The sequence below is a fragment of the Camelus bactrianus genome, chromosome 30, assembly GCF_048773025.1.
Source record: "Camelus bactrianus isolate YW-2024 breed Bactrian camel chromosome 30, ASM4877302v1, whole genome shotgun sequence".
NCBI lineage: Eukaryota > Metazoa > Chordata > Mammalia > Artiodactyla > Camelidae > Camelus > Camelus bactrianus.
This window is the reverse complement of record NC_133568.1, coordinates 19,293,656-19,309,476: the sequence shown is the minus strand read 5'-3', so window position 1 is coordinate 19,309,476 and position 15,821 is coordinate 19,293,656. Positions and strand designations below refer to the sequence as shown.

Genomic DNA, 15,821 nt, shown 5'->3' with positions numbered 1-15,821 from the left:
GCCTGTCCAACTCTGGGCACAGTGCTATTTTACTCTTTTATCTCGAAAGTTTGTGCCATTAATTTTGAGGAGAATTGGAAGAAGGTACATTGATCAATGAAATCCACTCTCACGGAAAAAACAATTGGGCACATGTATTTTTTGTGAGATGCCACTTGTCATCGTTCTATGACATCATTCTTAGAGTACCGGTCATACCAGTTGGTTAGTTTCTCTTCCTAAGGGAAGTAAACAGTTTTTGCCATTGTTGCATTAGTCAGGATAGGCTAAATTATACTGCAGTAATAAGGAATTCCAAAATCTCAGTGGCTGAACATTAAGAAAGTTGCTGTGTCTGTTGTGTGACAGCTCTCATTTCTAGCTCAGGCTGCAGGCCAGCAGGAAGACCCTATTTAATACAGTCACTCAGAGACCTAGGCAGACAGAAGCTCCATCTCAGCCCAGACTTTCAAGATCACTGCAGCAGGGGACAGGGAACTGGCAGACCCCACACTGGCTGTTAAGACTCCTGTTCATGTTTCATTAGCTCAGCGCAGTTGCCAGACCGGATACAACCATAACCCGGTGGAGAAGTTCAGGCCCGCTGTGTACCTGGAGAAAGGGTAATTAGAGTATTTGTGAACAGCCGTAATGCCTACCGAATTCAGATGCCAATTTCTTCAGCTCCAGGGTCGTTACCCATTGACATCACCATTCTTTGCAGTTTGGGAGAGGGAGCATTCTCCCCTGCAGAATGGAACTTTGGCCAATCAACTGAACCCAAGGCTGAGCAAACTCTTAGACCCACGGCCATGTGTAATAATGGAAATAATAAGAGCAAAGGCTTAGAACGGGACAAAGGATATGTGGTCATCTCTTGAATAGTCTTATGATAAGTATTCAATCATTTATAATTATTTAATACAGAAGTTACAAAGATAATCTTTCTACCTAAGTTTGCAGTTTATCTAGTTTATCTGTTTAGGCCTTATAGAAAACTTAGCCAAGGATGGTCAAGTAATGCAATTAGTGTGAACCTCATTTAGATGGTCACGTTCCTCCTGCGTTGGCATTTTTGAATCTAGTCTATCTTTGGCTAGAGGGACCCTGTAGAGACTTCTGTCTATGCTGTGAATTCCTCTTTCTGCAACTTCAAGTGTCTTTTTGTTTTTCCTTTTTGAGATAAAATTGGAGAGCCCCATCATTTTCTTTTCCTTCACAGGAAAGTGTTTAGTCAGGAGGGGAAACAAACCAATTAGGATGGTGCTAAAGAGTGATCCCTAATCAAGTTACATTTTAATGGAGCCTCAGGATTTACCGATGAACTCTTAACAGTGAGGACAGCACTGGAACGAAAAGAGAAAAAATAAGCACTAGTCTTCCATTTCAAGAAGTCAAAAAACGTTGCCCTTTTTTTTCTTCTTCAAAATTAAAGGATTGCACTGGAGCAGTTTCCACTGGTGCTGTTATACATCTGCCACAAAAGAACAACTCTGAATAATGAACAGCCTACCTTCACAGCAGGAGACCAAGCTGCGGAGAGGCTCTGGATAGTGATGTACTTAATAATTAGAAATATGAGCAGGAATTGACCTTCCAAGTTGGATATATTATTATTCACTTTACCTGCTCACTGTCACAGTGGGTGCTGTCACAGAGACTGTGACTAAAAACCCTGATAAAGATGTCTCCGCCAAGTCCCATAAATAACCTATTTGCCAATTGTGCCTGAGGTGTACATGGCATATGCTTAGATCCCTGTGGGAATCTGGATGTGGCAAGTGGCTTGGAGTTTACAGAGAATTTGTACCCAGTTTGTAGGTAAGGGACACACTGTACCTAAGGCAGTGGGCCAGTGTCCTCCAGAAATAGCCACCTGCTCCTTAGAGAGGAGATTAATGTGGGCTACGTGCTATCCCTGAAAATGAGGGGCCATCCAATGCCATCTATTTTTTAATAGTCTTTACATATGTAGTGAAATATACACGCTTTCAGGAAAGAACATAAGACTGAATTTCAAAAGCATGACTCTCCCTGTTTGAGGCGACTCACGACGGCTGTCCTCACCTGGTTTCACTGCCCACCGGAAAGGCCAGCCTTCAGGCCTCAAGGTGTAGAAGGGATATTAACAATTAGCGGTGAAGGGGGTGTTCAGGGCTTATTACGTGTTATAGTTCCCAGAGGAGCCAACAGCATCACCACCCAATGTGAGTTTTCACACATGGTTCCGTGTCCTTTTCTGGTTTAAGGTCTGTGCTCTGCTCATGATTTCAATGTAATAATTCGTGTGAAAGCACCTGGCACAGTACCTGCAGACAGTAGGTGCTCAATAGTTGGCAGTTTCCCTCTCTGTACCCTTTGCTGCAGCTTAGCAGCAGTGACGTCAGCCTGGAGCGCGCAGATGAGGCCTGAGTTCCCTCTTGGGTGTGATCAGTAGTCATCCTCAGGTAATGCCTTGCATTTGAGAATCTCACCCTCCTCCGGCCATCATGTAGTCCAATAGCCCAAGTCTCAAGAAGGCATTGGCAAATGTAAAAATTTGAGGTTGATGAGGCCAGTCCTGGAGGTACTCACCGGTCCAGACAGTGCCCCGCAGTAGGCCAGTGAAGACCAGCAGTTAGGATGAGTGAATTTCACTGCATATGGGGCTGGCAGGGAAACACGCGATTGCATCAGCTTCCTGGGGCAGCGGGGGAATGTCAAGTACAAGAGGCAGAAGGAAACCACGCAGCCTGCTCTTTGAAGGTTAATTCTTTCGCTTTGCAGGGCAGCTCTCCACCTGCGGAGCCCAGCCGAGGGGGAATTCACTGGCGCGGTGCATATGCTCCATATTGCAGCCGAGTGCGGGGCACCTCTCTCAACCCTGGCCTTTTGCTGTGGTGCCTGAGGACCAAAGGGCACTCCCTTAGCGCCGCTGTCAGCAGCTCCCGCCTCCGTCCCTTCTCCGTAACCTCTGCACCGCCCACAGCCCACATCGGTGGGGTCATATGAATGGCAGTGTCTCTTCTCCGCCATCTGGTGATTCATTCTTCCCTCCCCGCTGCCTGGAACCGTGAGAGCTGCTCGCAGGTTGCCAAGTCAGATGGAGAGGACGGCTGCTGCCTGCGACCCGCCAGACAGCGGGGCATCTTCAGAGCCCTCGCGACACGCTCCAATCACGTGCAACGGCTGAGTCGAAATAAAAAAATATCGCACCAAATGAACACACTAATTAGTTAATTAATTAATAAGCGACTTGGTGTGTGTATGGGTTATAGATCCAAAGAGACAGGGACGTGTGAAGGATTCATACTGTTATTTTTTGTGTTCAAATAGATTTGAAAAAGTACATCATAGGGACAGGGTATAGGTCAGTGGTAGCGTGCATGCCTAGCATGCATGAGGTCCAGGGTTCAATCCCCAGCACCTCCATTAAAGTCAATAAATAAACCTAATTACCTCCCCCCCAAAACGAAACAAAAAAAGTGTTTCACGGAAGGCTTGTATTGGTTTCCTAGGGCAGCCAGAACAAATTTACCACAAACTGGGTGGTTTAAAACAACAAAAATGTATTGTCTCACAGTTCTGGAGGCTGGAAGTCTGAACTCAAGGTGTGGGCAGGGTTGGTTCCTTCTGGAGGGAGAATTTGTCTCATGTCTCTCTCCTGCCTTTCGGTGGTTGCCGACAATCCTTGATACTCCTTGGCTTATAGATGCAGCCCTCCGACCTCTGCCTCAGTCGCCACATGGCGTTCCCCTCTCGGTCTCTGTTTCTGTGTCCAATTTTCTCTCATAAAGATACCAATCATTGGATTAGGATTCACCCTAATCCAGTGTGACCTCATCTCCATTTGATTATATGTATAAACGAAGACCCTATTTCCAAATAAGGTCTAATCACAGGTAGTGGGAGTTAGGACTTGAACATATCTTTGTGGCAGATACAATTCAAGACTCAAAGGCAGTGCAGTTAAAAAAAAAGAGTAGCCTTTTTCAATAAATGAGGCTAGAACGATTGGATATACATATGTCAAAAAAAAAAAAAGAGCTTCAATTCATACTTAACAATCTACAAAGGTAAACCCCAAATGAATCATAGACCTAATGTAAAACCTAAAACCACAAAAGTTCTAGAGAAAAATGGAAGAAAATATTTGTGATCTTGGGGAGGCGAAGATTTTTCTTTTTAAATGACACCAAAAAGACAATCTATAAGGGAACAAATTGATGAATTGGATTTTATCAAGACAGAAAACTCCTGCTCTTCAGAAGACATTGTTAAGGGAATGAACAAGCCACAGACTGGGAGAAAATCTTTGCAAAGTACATACGTGAGAAAACACTCATATCCAGGAAATAAAAAGACATTTTAAAACTCAACAGTAAGGGAACAAATAGCTCAATTAAAAGTGGGCAAAGATCTCTGGATACTCCACCAAAGAAGATATTTGTGGGGAGCAAATAACACATGAAAAGATGTTCAACATTACTAGTCATTAAAACCACAAACTAAAACCACAGTGAGATACCACAACATTCCTGTTATAATGACTAAAATGAAAACAACTGACCATACCAAGTGTTGGTGAAGATGGAGAGGAAATGGAACCATATGATATGCTGCTGGTGGGAATGTAAAATGGTAAGAAAGATTTTGGAAAATAGTTCGACAATTTAAAAAATGAGAAGAAAAACACGTACCTACCATAGGACTCTGGCCATTCCACTGCCAAGCATTTGCCAAAGAGAAAAGAAAATATATGTCCACACAAAGACTCACACACAGATGTTCTTAGCAACTTAACTTGTAACAGCCAAAAGCTGCAAACAATCAAAATGACCATTAACATATGAATTGCTATGGACAGAATTGTGCCCCCACCATCAAATTCATATGTGAAGCCCTAACCTCTAATGTGACTGTATTAAGAGTAAGAAAGTAATTAAGGTTAAATGAGGTTATATGGTTGGGACCCTAATCTGCTATGATAAGAAGACACACCAGAGAGCCTGCTTGCTCCCTCCACCATGTAAGGTTTCAATGAGAGGGTGGTCATCTGAAAACCAGGAAGAGAGTCCTCACTGGAATCTGACCATGTTGGCATCCTGAACTTGAACTTAGGGCTTCTAGAACTAAGAGAAAATAAATTTCTATTATCTAAGCCACCCAATTTATGATACTTTATTTTGGCAGCATGAACAGACTATGTGAATGAATACATGGATGAATAAACAAGTTGTGGTATATCTATGTAAAAGAATACTGCTTAGTAACAAAAAGCAACGACTAATGATACACACAGTGGTGTGAATAAATCTCAAAATAATAATGCTGAGTGAAAGAAGCCAGACCCCCTTCCCCCAATACAAAAAAAAAGAGTACACATCGTATGACTCCATTTATATAAAACTCTAGAAAATGCAAACTTATCCATAGTGATAGCTCATCAGTGGTTGCTTGCAGTTGGGGAGAGGTGATTGGCAGGGATGGGAGAAACATATTACAGTGGGGTGTGAGAAGAATTTTGAGGATAACATATATTTACTATCTTGATTGGGGTGATAGCTTCATGGGTGTGTACATATGTCAAAACTTATTAAATTGTATACTTACCTGTAGTTCATTGTATATTAATTATTTCTCAATTAAAATATATTGTGTATCTGTTATATATCAGATATTTTGCTATGTATTTTCATGAAATATTAATTTATTTCTGAAAGTATGGCATGGTGGGAATAAAACTGAATTTCAGAGAATAATATACCTCTGGAACAAGAATGTATTCTATAGAGAGGTGGGGGAGGGAAGAGAGAAAAGACATAGTGAATAGAATCCAAAGTGATTCCTGGGACAGAGAGGGAGGAGGCAGGGTAGAAAAAAAATGGAAAGGCAACATGGCTGATTGTGTTTTCCAGCAATGGGCACATTATTTTTTCTTACAATGTAGCTCTGATACTCTTTCCATTGAGAGGTGGAGTCTATGTCCCCTCTTTTTCGATAAGAAGAGAACTGTGACTTCTTTGGAAGTAATGCTATATGACTTCTGAAATCACGAAAGGTGATTCAGCTTCTGCCTAGTTTTCTTGTGATGTTCACTCCTGGAACCTAGACCCCATGATGTGAGGAAGCCCAAGTAGCTATGAGGAGATCTTGTTGACAGCTCCATCTGGGGTCTTAGCTGATAGCCACATCAACCACCAGACATATTGGTGAGCAAGTGTTTGGATGAGTTCAGTCCTAGCCCTTGAATCACCCCAGCTAAGGTTCTGACATTGTGGAGCAGAGGAGAGGTGTCATTAATGCATCCTTCCTGAATTCCCAACCGACCCACAGGATCTGTGAGCACAATAAAATGATTGTTGTTTTATACCACCATGTTTAGTGTCTTTCCAAGCAGCAATGGTAGTGAAACAGTTGATGAGGAAGAGGAAGAAGTGGAAATACTAAAAGAAGAGCTAGAATTCAGCCCTTCTGAAAAATTAGAAAAGACTCATAGCTAGTTTTATTTGCCTTTTAAAGTGGATACTCTCAGCGAAGTGATCTAAGGTTTTCTAAGATGGGAAGTAGACCTTGTCATCATCATCATCACAAAGGTGGCCCCAGCAGCTAAAATAGTGGAGTGGAAGAAACACCCACATCATCAGTTATCCAGCAATCATTATAAAACCAAGAGTTTGGACAGACACATGGGTCAGGATTTGCCAGCTTCCTGTCCCAGGAAGAAAGACTTAAGAAAAATTGTGGTTTTGATTGATGTTATAGTTAATGACACATACTATAAATTAGTACTCATAATTTTTGCACCACATGAATCAGAAGAGACAGTTACGTCTCATTAGCAGATCGTTTTAAAAAGAAGATTTCTTGATCTAATTTTGTCTACTCCCTAAATCAGAACCTTGACCCTTAGGATCAAGCAGAAGCCTTCCAAATCCAGGTATTTGTACATAAAAATATCTTGAAGGTTATTTACCTCTGTTATGAAGATGACATCTTGTTCAGAATACAGTTCTAAAAAGAGTCATTTGATTTCCACAGATGCTCCTTTAATAGCCTTTAATAAAGGTAAATTAAAGGCTATCTGCTTTAACCTGTTAACAAAGAAATGGCTGAATAATTTTACAGCTCTCTTGCTTAACCTGCTCACACTCAGCATTCTGTCTGGTGGTGAAGATGTTTTATTTGCTGAGGAACCAGCATTTGTGGTAAACTGTGGCAGTGGAAAGGGAATCTTAAAACTCATTTGGAGGGAAGAGTCTCTTTTTGGTCAGAGCGTGAGCTGAAATGGAGCTCCTATTCTGTACTTCTCTCTCACTTCCTGTGTCACACCGTTAAACACCCTCCTAGGGACCAGAAGCTCCGGGAGATTCTGCTTAATCACTTCACACCCTGTATCATGGGGGACCACATTTGCGGGATATGGGGCATGGTAACCCCCTGTGGTTAGGATAACAGCTGTTCTGAGTTTTTAAAACATGCAACATAGAGTGAGAGAGTCAAACAATGATCCCCAGGGCTAGTTACAGAAAGGAATGTTACAGGGTTAATTTGCCCACATTCACATAACTGCTATATTGTAAAGCCTAGTTTGGACGAGAATTCATGCTTTTTCTTTGCTAAGTTTATTTGTACATCATACTTCACCCTCAAAGAGGATGTACTTGAGCTGCCTTTCATGGAGGAAAGGGTTAGTATGCTGAAGGTTGAAGATGAGAATTTGTGCGGCTGTTAGTATACCACATAATAAAGTATGAAGCACATCTTGCTGGCTCCCAGACCCTTGCTAGCCTTCTCACATGTTTCTGCCAAAGTGTCTTTTTGCTGGAAAAGAAATTCAACAACACCATTCTACTGATGGAGTGGACCCCAGGGCAAGCGGGCTGACAATCTAATCTTTGTATGTTTGAGAAAGAGTGACCATATACCAGAGGTTCTCAAAGTGTGGTCCCTGAACCAGCAGCATCAGCATCTCTTGGTAACTTGTCAGAAATGCAAATTGCCCCAGATCAAGTGAGTCAGAAACTCTGGAGGTAAGGCCCAACAAGCTATAGTTTAACAAGTGTTCCAGGTGATTCTGACACACATTAAAATTTACGAATCTCTTGAGCTATTTTTTTTTTTTTTTGACTGGGACATTGTGCTGCTATACACCAGAAACTGACACATTGTAACTGTACTTCAATAAAAAAAAGTTTTTTAAATTTATGAACCTATAGTCAAGACACTCAGAAAACTATTTTTGTTTACAATTGTGAGGATAATTGTGTAAAATATTCTTTAATAATAGGATGTCAAAGAAAGAGATCCTTTCCATCATGTACCCATTAAGCATTAAGCACTTACTAAACACTCACTGTATGCAAAGGGCTCTGTTAGCTACTGTGGGTAAAGGAAAAATGAATAACATATGGTCCTAGTCTCCTGTGACCTCATCCAGTATTGACAAGATGTACAAATCTGATGCATATGTGTACATATTTTTGGTACATACTTGATTTGCCAGCAGAACAGAGATGGAAGTAGCACAGGGGCCTGCTTTATTGGTGGCTATGTGCAATACCCTCTCACAAAATGAAAAAATATGGGCTGACTTCACCATTGTATTGTTGATGTTATCAAGCCAGCCTTTGTTCTTTTCAGAGACGGGGGAGATGAAGAATGTTCATGAAAAGCTTAAGCGCTTCACAGTTTAAACCATACATTCATCTGGTCAGTGACTGAAATAGAACGCACAGCCTCATACATCTTTAGTGTTGCCTTTGCTTTATGAATCAGCCACAGCCCCAAGAACCTGAGGCTAGGTCAGGATCACAGAGCCATCTGTTGGTTACCTGCTCAGCAATTAAACAAATGTGCAATAGACCTTCCCTTCTATTTAACTTTTATTAAAAGAAGTGCTAAGGTACTGAGATGCAGTACATCATATTTATTACCAAAATTATTAACAAATATACAAAACTTATACATGTAATTTTCTTACATCCATTTATTCTCTATAATACTGACTTTTGTTCAAGTAGGTTATCTACAGTATGTAAACATCCCTTGGATTGACCTCACACAGATTAGGAAAGCCCTCTAACCCATGCTTTTATCAGATACTTCTTTTTATTTGGCTTCCATTTGTTGCATCTAATCTTCACATTTGGCACATGGAAGAGATATCTACAGTGCAAAGAGGCAGATTTTCTGGTTTCCTTCTGAACAGTTTAGCAGGGGCACAGTTAAAGGGCCTGGAGAACAAGAGCACTCTAACTCCATGGAAGTGGATTTGTTGTGATGCCAACGACTCTCGGTTCAGCCATTAAACTTGAGCTTAAAATCAATGCCTCTTCCTTCTCCCACCCACCCCCACCCATCCCCCATGCAAGGCCAATTTGGCCTTAACCTTGTCTTAAAAGAGTTAAAAGAAATTCCATCCATCCCAGATCGAGTAGGTTAATTTCACCGAAGAAGACTATTTCAGTGTTCTTTTGTGTGGGTTGGTTTGTGCGGTGTGATGAGCCAGCAAAACTCTTAAACGGAAAATAAAATAAGATTAAAAAAAAAAAAAAACATAGAAGAATAGACTTTTCTGTTTCCCATTGCCACCTATGTATTGAAAAGCACAGCCTCTTTGAGGCAGCAGTGTCAAAGGCCTTGGTGAATGGCAAAGAAAAGCCAAAGTTGCCATACTGAGCCTTGGACTCCACGCCTTTGAATACAGTGTCACACAAATTAAAAAGAAGAAAAGGTCATTGGAGATTCTGCCCCCCTCTTCCTGTGTTTCCTTTTGACTATTTAACTTAATCTAACCCGGTAAAGCTGATCCAGAGAGAGCTCCGTCCGCCCGCTCAGCCCATCCTCTCTCTCCAGGACGGTATTGCTCTTGTGTCGGCCGCGCCTGGTCCGCGAAGCCTCCGCCCGCCCGGCACGGCTGGGTTTGGCCCCGCGCCGGCCTCCCGGCTTCCGTCACCACAGGGGCGCTGGCCCCTCCGACGCCCCGTAGAGCTCCGCCAGCTTCCGGAAGCGGGGCCCCCAGTCCGTCAGGAAGTCGAAGCTCTGCTCCGAGTCCGACGTGGCCGACTGCAGGGAGCTCAGCGAGCCGGCCACCGAGCCGTCGCCCTCGAACATGTAGGTCTGCAGGGAGTCGAAGGGCGGGGCCCACAGGTCCATGTCGGCCTCGTAGAGCTTGGCCAGCACGTAGCTGTGGACCGTGCTGTTGACGGCGCACGTCTGAGGCACGTAGCGGGAGAGGCTCTCGATCTCGGGCAGCATGTCCTGCCGCGTCTTGGGGGCGCCTCCCGCCTGCGCCTCCCGGGGGTTCCACATGGCCGCGATGTCGAAGGCCTCGGTGTCCTCCTCGCCGCCGCCCTCGTCGTCGTAGCGGACGATGTTCTCATGGATGTTCTCCTCGTCGTCGATGATGTACGGCTGCTTCCGGTGCCTCCGCATGGACAGGATGAGCAGAACCAGCACTGCCAGAGACACAGAGGACAAGGTAGGCAAGGAGGAGACCCGGCTGCGTGGGCCGCGACTAGAGCTCTTCTTGGTTAGCACAGGTAGGGGAAAAGGGTAAGCTCAGAGGCAGCGTTTGGGTGTTTTGCACCACAGGGTCTACCCTGTTCTCACTCGTTCTGCCGTGTCGGCTGGAGGTTTGTAGCAGGTGACCCCCACGTGACTTGATGCCAGGTGGTTCAGTTAGAAGTGGCAATAAAGTCTCTTTGCATCTCCTTACCACTTTGAAATGTGTGTGAGTGTGTACACCCAACCACCCAATGTAAAAATCTCACCAACAAAGCACAAAGCCTTGTGGCCCGCCATGGCGTGTATGCTAAAGATCAGGTATGTCTTCTGGCTGGATAAGGAGAAGCAGACATTTCTTTATTGTGATGTGAAAATCTTACTCTCCAGGCGAAATCCTGCTTTTTCAAGTTAGCATGTGTATAGGAGCCTATTCTAAATAAACAACTAACCCTTGAACCACATGGGTTTGAACTACTGGGGTCCACTTAGGTGCAGATTTTTTTTCAATAAATACATCTTACAGCACTACATGAGCTAAGACTGGTTGTATGAATACAAAATGGTGGATACTGAGGGCGACTATAGGTTATCCGCGGATTTTCTAGTGCAGGGCAGGTCCGCACCCCTGACCCCACCCCACTGTTGTTCAGAGGTCATCTGTAGTCATATGTTCATGTATATGCATATAGACACATATGTTAAACATGAGCCAAAGTCTTAGTCTTATATTTCTTCCAAAAACTAAGAGCAAAATGACTACCATTGCCCAATTAACTCAGATTCCTCGGAAAAGCTTTCCATGAGAGAGATGGTTGTGACTTTCTGCATCCAGGGATGTCATGGAAGGGAGGGAATGAGCAGTGACGTTTTATATAATTCATCATGTTATCAAAGAAGCACCACACTGTTAGAGGTACCCTTGCAGGCTTGGATAAAATTTTATCCCAACAAATGTAATTTTTTTTTTCCACTAGGGTTTAAAGGAGAGAGAGAGATAATTCCACTGAACTGTTTTTATCTCTGTGAGTGAAAATGTTTTCCAGGAAGTGTGTTGAGGTTTTAGCTGTAGTACTGCTATTGATTTTTTTTTTTTTCTGGCATGCTTTGTTACTGCTGGTGAACAGGGACAGCTTGAGAACACTGCAAAATAAGACCCCCGTTTATCCAAGGAGGGAAAAATGGCATACAGTCATATGCCTAGTAAGACTATGGACGAGCTTAAACAAAATCACCATAATGGCTTTTAAAATTTGTATGTGGAATGTGTTTTTGTAAATTGCAGTTACTGTCTTGAATAGCTCAAGTGACAAAATACACACGGAAAAAACAATTATGTACTCTTGTATATTATCTCTTTGTGCAAAAATATAACTCATAGACTACAGGACTGTAGGGTTTCAGAGAAATGAACTGTTTGGGCCATAAGGAAGTGGAGGCTTGAACTGGGCATCAGAGGCTGGGGTGTGATTTGTATGACGGCACATTGGAAAAGCGGGATTCTAAGTGAACTTGCTGTGTTTGGGGGATTCAGTAACCAGTTACTAAACTCAGATATTTTTTAGCCACTATCCGAAGCAGTGAAGGAACAATGTTGACTATGACATGATTTCTGCTTTTATAGTTTTGCAATCTAAGGAGATGATAGACGTTACTAATTAATATGAATCAGGTGGTAGTAAGAACTATCGTAGAGTTACAGTTGTTTAGAAGCGAATACAGAAGCAGAGCCAGTTAATTCCTCTTAGGGGACTGGGAAGACCTTCACACAGCTGACGCTGAAGTGATAGGTGTGGTATTTTAGAAAATGCTGGGAAACAAAATTAGGAAAGTCTTGAGTTTCTACTGAAAGAAATTCTGATGATAGAGAATTACACAGTTTATAGAACTCTTGAAAAGTAAAGATTGCTTGCTACATATCTTATTTTTTAGGTAATCTGATCTAAATAACAATAATTTTATAACCTCCTGAAAATCAAATTTTGGGAAAAAACCTATTCAGCTGAAAGGCTTCCCTGACAGGAGAGAAGCACTTCTGGGAATGTTTATTATGCACAATATAGGCACTGTGCATCGGGCCTATGAGATTTTCCAGGAACTAGATACATATTTGACACATGAAAAAAATCCATAGTCAAAGTTAACATGTTTATTTAATGGTCCACAAAATGTAGTACTTCTTTGGATAAATCAACTGTAATTCAGTCTTGCTCAGTTTTATGAATTATATTTGCTGTGGGATGTACACTCTCAGAAATGAAAGTGCCTAAAGCTGTGACGATTTCATGACAGCTTTGCTCAGTTTCGCTCCTGAAAACTGTCTGTTTATCCTGTACAGTTCAAAAGACAAGACATAATGGGTTGGGGGTTGCACAAAATAAATTGCTCCTTGCACACCACTTCTGACTTGAGAGCCTCTTCGTGCTAGTCTGTTTAAATCAGTCTTTCTGTAATGATGGCTCCTTTTACTGTTTGTGGGCTAGGGTGAACTTACAATGTAGACGTTTCCCAAAGAAGAAGTAAGGACAGCCAGACTGGAAATTTCTCCTAGGAGCAAGTTTCTTCAAAGGCCTCTTGCAGGTTATCCTGTTACGCACTTGAGGATTCCCAGTGCCACCTTATGGACGCTCGGGGAATTGCAAGAGGGTTTTATTTGTCAATACAGAAAGGGACCTGAAACTCTTAACAGTTCTCTCTGATCCAGAGATCCAAGGACTTAGAAAGGTTACTTCTTTATGCAGTTTCTCCCCGTAGCACTGAACTAAAACAACAGAATTAAACCACGTGTATTTTTAAATGTTTTGGGGGAAGCGTATTCCACAGACCTACTAGAAATTCAATCCAGCACTGACATTTTGCAGTCAGACCGTCTTTCTTTGGTCTGACTCAGTCTTTTGGTGTGGAAGTAAACCTGAGATAAGGGCTTAAGTTCTAATTTAAATCCCCAGTGCTTTACTCTTTTCCCTTATAGAGTGCTAGGATTTCTTTCATATTGAGTAATGTTACGAAGTCTGCTTTTCTCTAAGCAAAATATTTATACTATGATTTAGTTCAATCAAAAGGGTTGGGAGACATGTATAGATATTTCTTTGGTTTCAGGAGTTGGTTTAGATGTTTTATTGTTTGTTTTTCAGTGTGGATTTTGAAAACAATAGCATGAATGGCCTTATGTACTAGGGAGCTGGGTGGCTGCTTTGCAGATGACTTTAGATGAGGAAGAAAGGATCCTCTCCCCCAACAGTGCTCTCCCACTGGCCTGTCATCATACCTTTTTATTTCACCAGCAGAGGCACACTGGCGCTGCTTAGAGGCCATGGTACCTGGAGGGGGCACTAATGCCCCCAAACAGCTTATCCTCCCAGATGCACGTGGTTCGCTCTGTCAGTTCTTTCAGATCTCTGCTCAAAGGTCTAATCAGTGAGGTCTTCCCTGACCACCTATTTAAAATGTCACCCACCTGTGTCTCCTGTTCTCTGAGGACTCCCTGTCCTTTCCCCCTTCTCTTACCATTTACCACCTCCAGAATCTGGGGATGAATATTTGGAAGAAGGGCTGTGCTGCTCAGATACAGGGGTGCACAGTGCAGGGCCTGCCTGCATTTCAGTCCTGGCTCTGCCTCTGAGATTTGGCCTTGGGCCTGCCACTACCTCTCTGTGACTTGGCTGCTACTTATCTGAAAAGAGGGGGTTAGAAAAGCTCATCATCTATCCTGCCCAAAATTATCATCTTGGTTCTAGAACGTCAAAATGAACTTGTTTTGTTTTGAAGTAAGCTGTGTGAAGACTGGGACATTTCTGTTTTATTAATCTAGAATGGCATTCTGGCCCATAGTAGATGCTTGATAAATAAGTATGCTTTGATCTGGTCAAAGAGGCCATGAGTTCCTTCAAGGAAGGGACTCTCTTCAATTTCGTTACTTCTCTCCAGCGTTACTCTGCCACCTTTTCAGTAAGCACAGTGTGGAAAACCAGCTGTGGACAGCTGTGCGAGGGTGATAGGGAACGGTATCTAGTCAGCACTTGCAGGTCCCTACAGGCTAGAGAGGAGCCACTTACTCACCTAAGAGGACAAAGATGCAGGCCAGGATGGCAATGAGGGCGCCGCGGCTCAAGCTGACTGGGAGCATGTAGGCCTCGGGGCTGCAGGACAAGACGTGGCCGCTGTCGTCACAGCTGCACACCTGGATGGTCAGCGTGCCCGTGCTGCTCAGCACTGGCTGCCCACTGTCCGTGATCAGGATGGGCAGGTAAAAGACACTCTGCTCCTGCTGCCGGAAGCCAGACCTCCTAGTTAGAATCCGGGCAGTGTTATCTGCAGAAGACAGGTTCCGGGATTGACAAACAGAAGAAGAAAGAGGAGGGGGAGAGGAAACTGGAAGAACCGACAAGTGAATAAATTGGGGGAATTGGGGAAAGCCGGGGGCAGGAACCTGGTGTGCAGAGGAGAGGGAAGGGGTAGCATCCCGGGAGGCCTTTGACTACAGCCATGGCAGGCTTGTCGGGATCAGCAACTGGAGTCAGAAACCAAGATTTTTCCTTGCTTCTAGGCAAAACCCTGAGGTCTAGGAGAGAAACCCTTTTTGAGAGTCTGTCTTACCCTTTGTGACATAAAGTGCCCAGGGCGAACTGTCAGACTTCAGATCTAACTGAAATGTCCCTGGGAGAGCTTGACAGAAGTAAGCAATCACTGGCGACTTGTGGTGCCCGTTAGTTCTTGCTCAGCAGCTCTCCAGGGCCCGGGTGCTGCTTTGTGCCTCCAGGAAAGGAATGCTGAGAACCCCACGTGGCTGTGGCAGATTGCTTATCTTTGCCACTTTGGTTGGAATTCTCATCTTTTGCTATTTTCTTCCATGCCTTTGAAATGTGTTCACCAGCTCCTGTGCTTTCTGATGAACCTGCTCATTTAGCAGAAGCTTATTTGAAATCCCCTAATCATGTGACACACCCTGTAATTTCCTGCTACTTGGTGGTCTGAGTTTAAGCAATTAATGTGAATTTAGTGAAAATTCAGTACTACTTTTTTTCCCCTTCGTTTTAAAGGGGATTAGCAAAATTGTTTGATGTGTTTCCACAAAGCTGATGTGTGTGTCTATATATTTGCCTAGTGTAATGTTTTGGAATCTTTTATTTTTTCATCTATGTGCTCAAGTTTTCTTGAGTGGGTTTGAATTATAAATCAGATATATTTTTTGCAGAGCTTGTATCTTTTTCAGCCAAGGAAAGGTTTGAGAGATGTTTTAGAACATATAAGCAGTGAGTCCCAAAGCTGACATCATCAGTATGGAAGATCTTCTGGATGTGTTCACATTTCACGGGGAAGAGTCTAGAACTTAAAAAATTCTGAGAGCCTAACTAAAG

General features: G+C 43.1%; 1 protein-coding gene across 1 annotated transcript in view; it reads right to left on the bottom strand.

Annotated features, from left to right (window-relative positions):
- Positions 1–8,872: 8,872 nt before the first annotated feature.
- Positions 8,873–15,821, bottom strand: part of CDH20 (cadherin 20) — a 178,677-nt gene continuing 171,728 nt past the window's right edge. Inside the window, exons 11-12 of the mRNA XM_074355377.1 lie at positions 14,524–14,775; positions 8,873–10,418 (exon numbers count right to left, since the gene is read on the bottom strand). Of these exons, the coding sequence (XP_074211478.1) occupies positions 9,913–10,418; positions 14,524–14,775 (758 nt within the window). The 3' untranslated portion in view covers positions 8,873–9,912. The remainder of the gene's footprint in view (positions 10,419–14,523; positions 14,776–15,821) is intronic.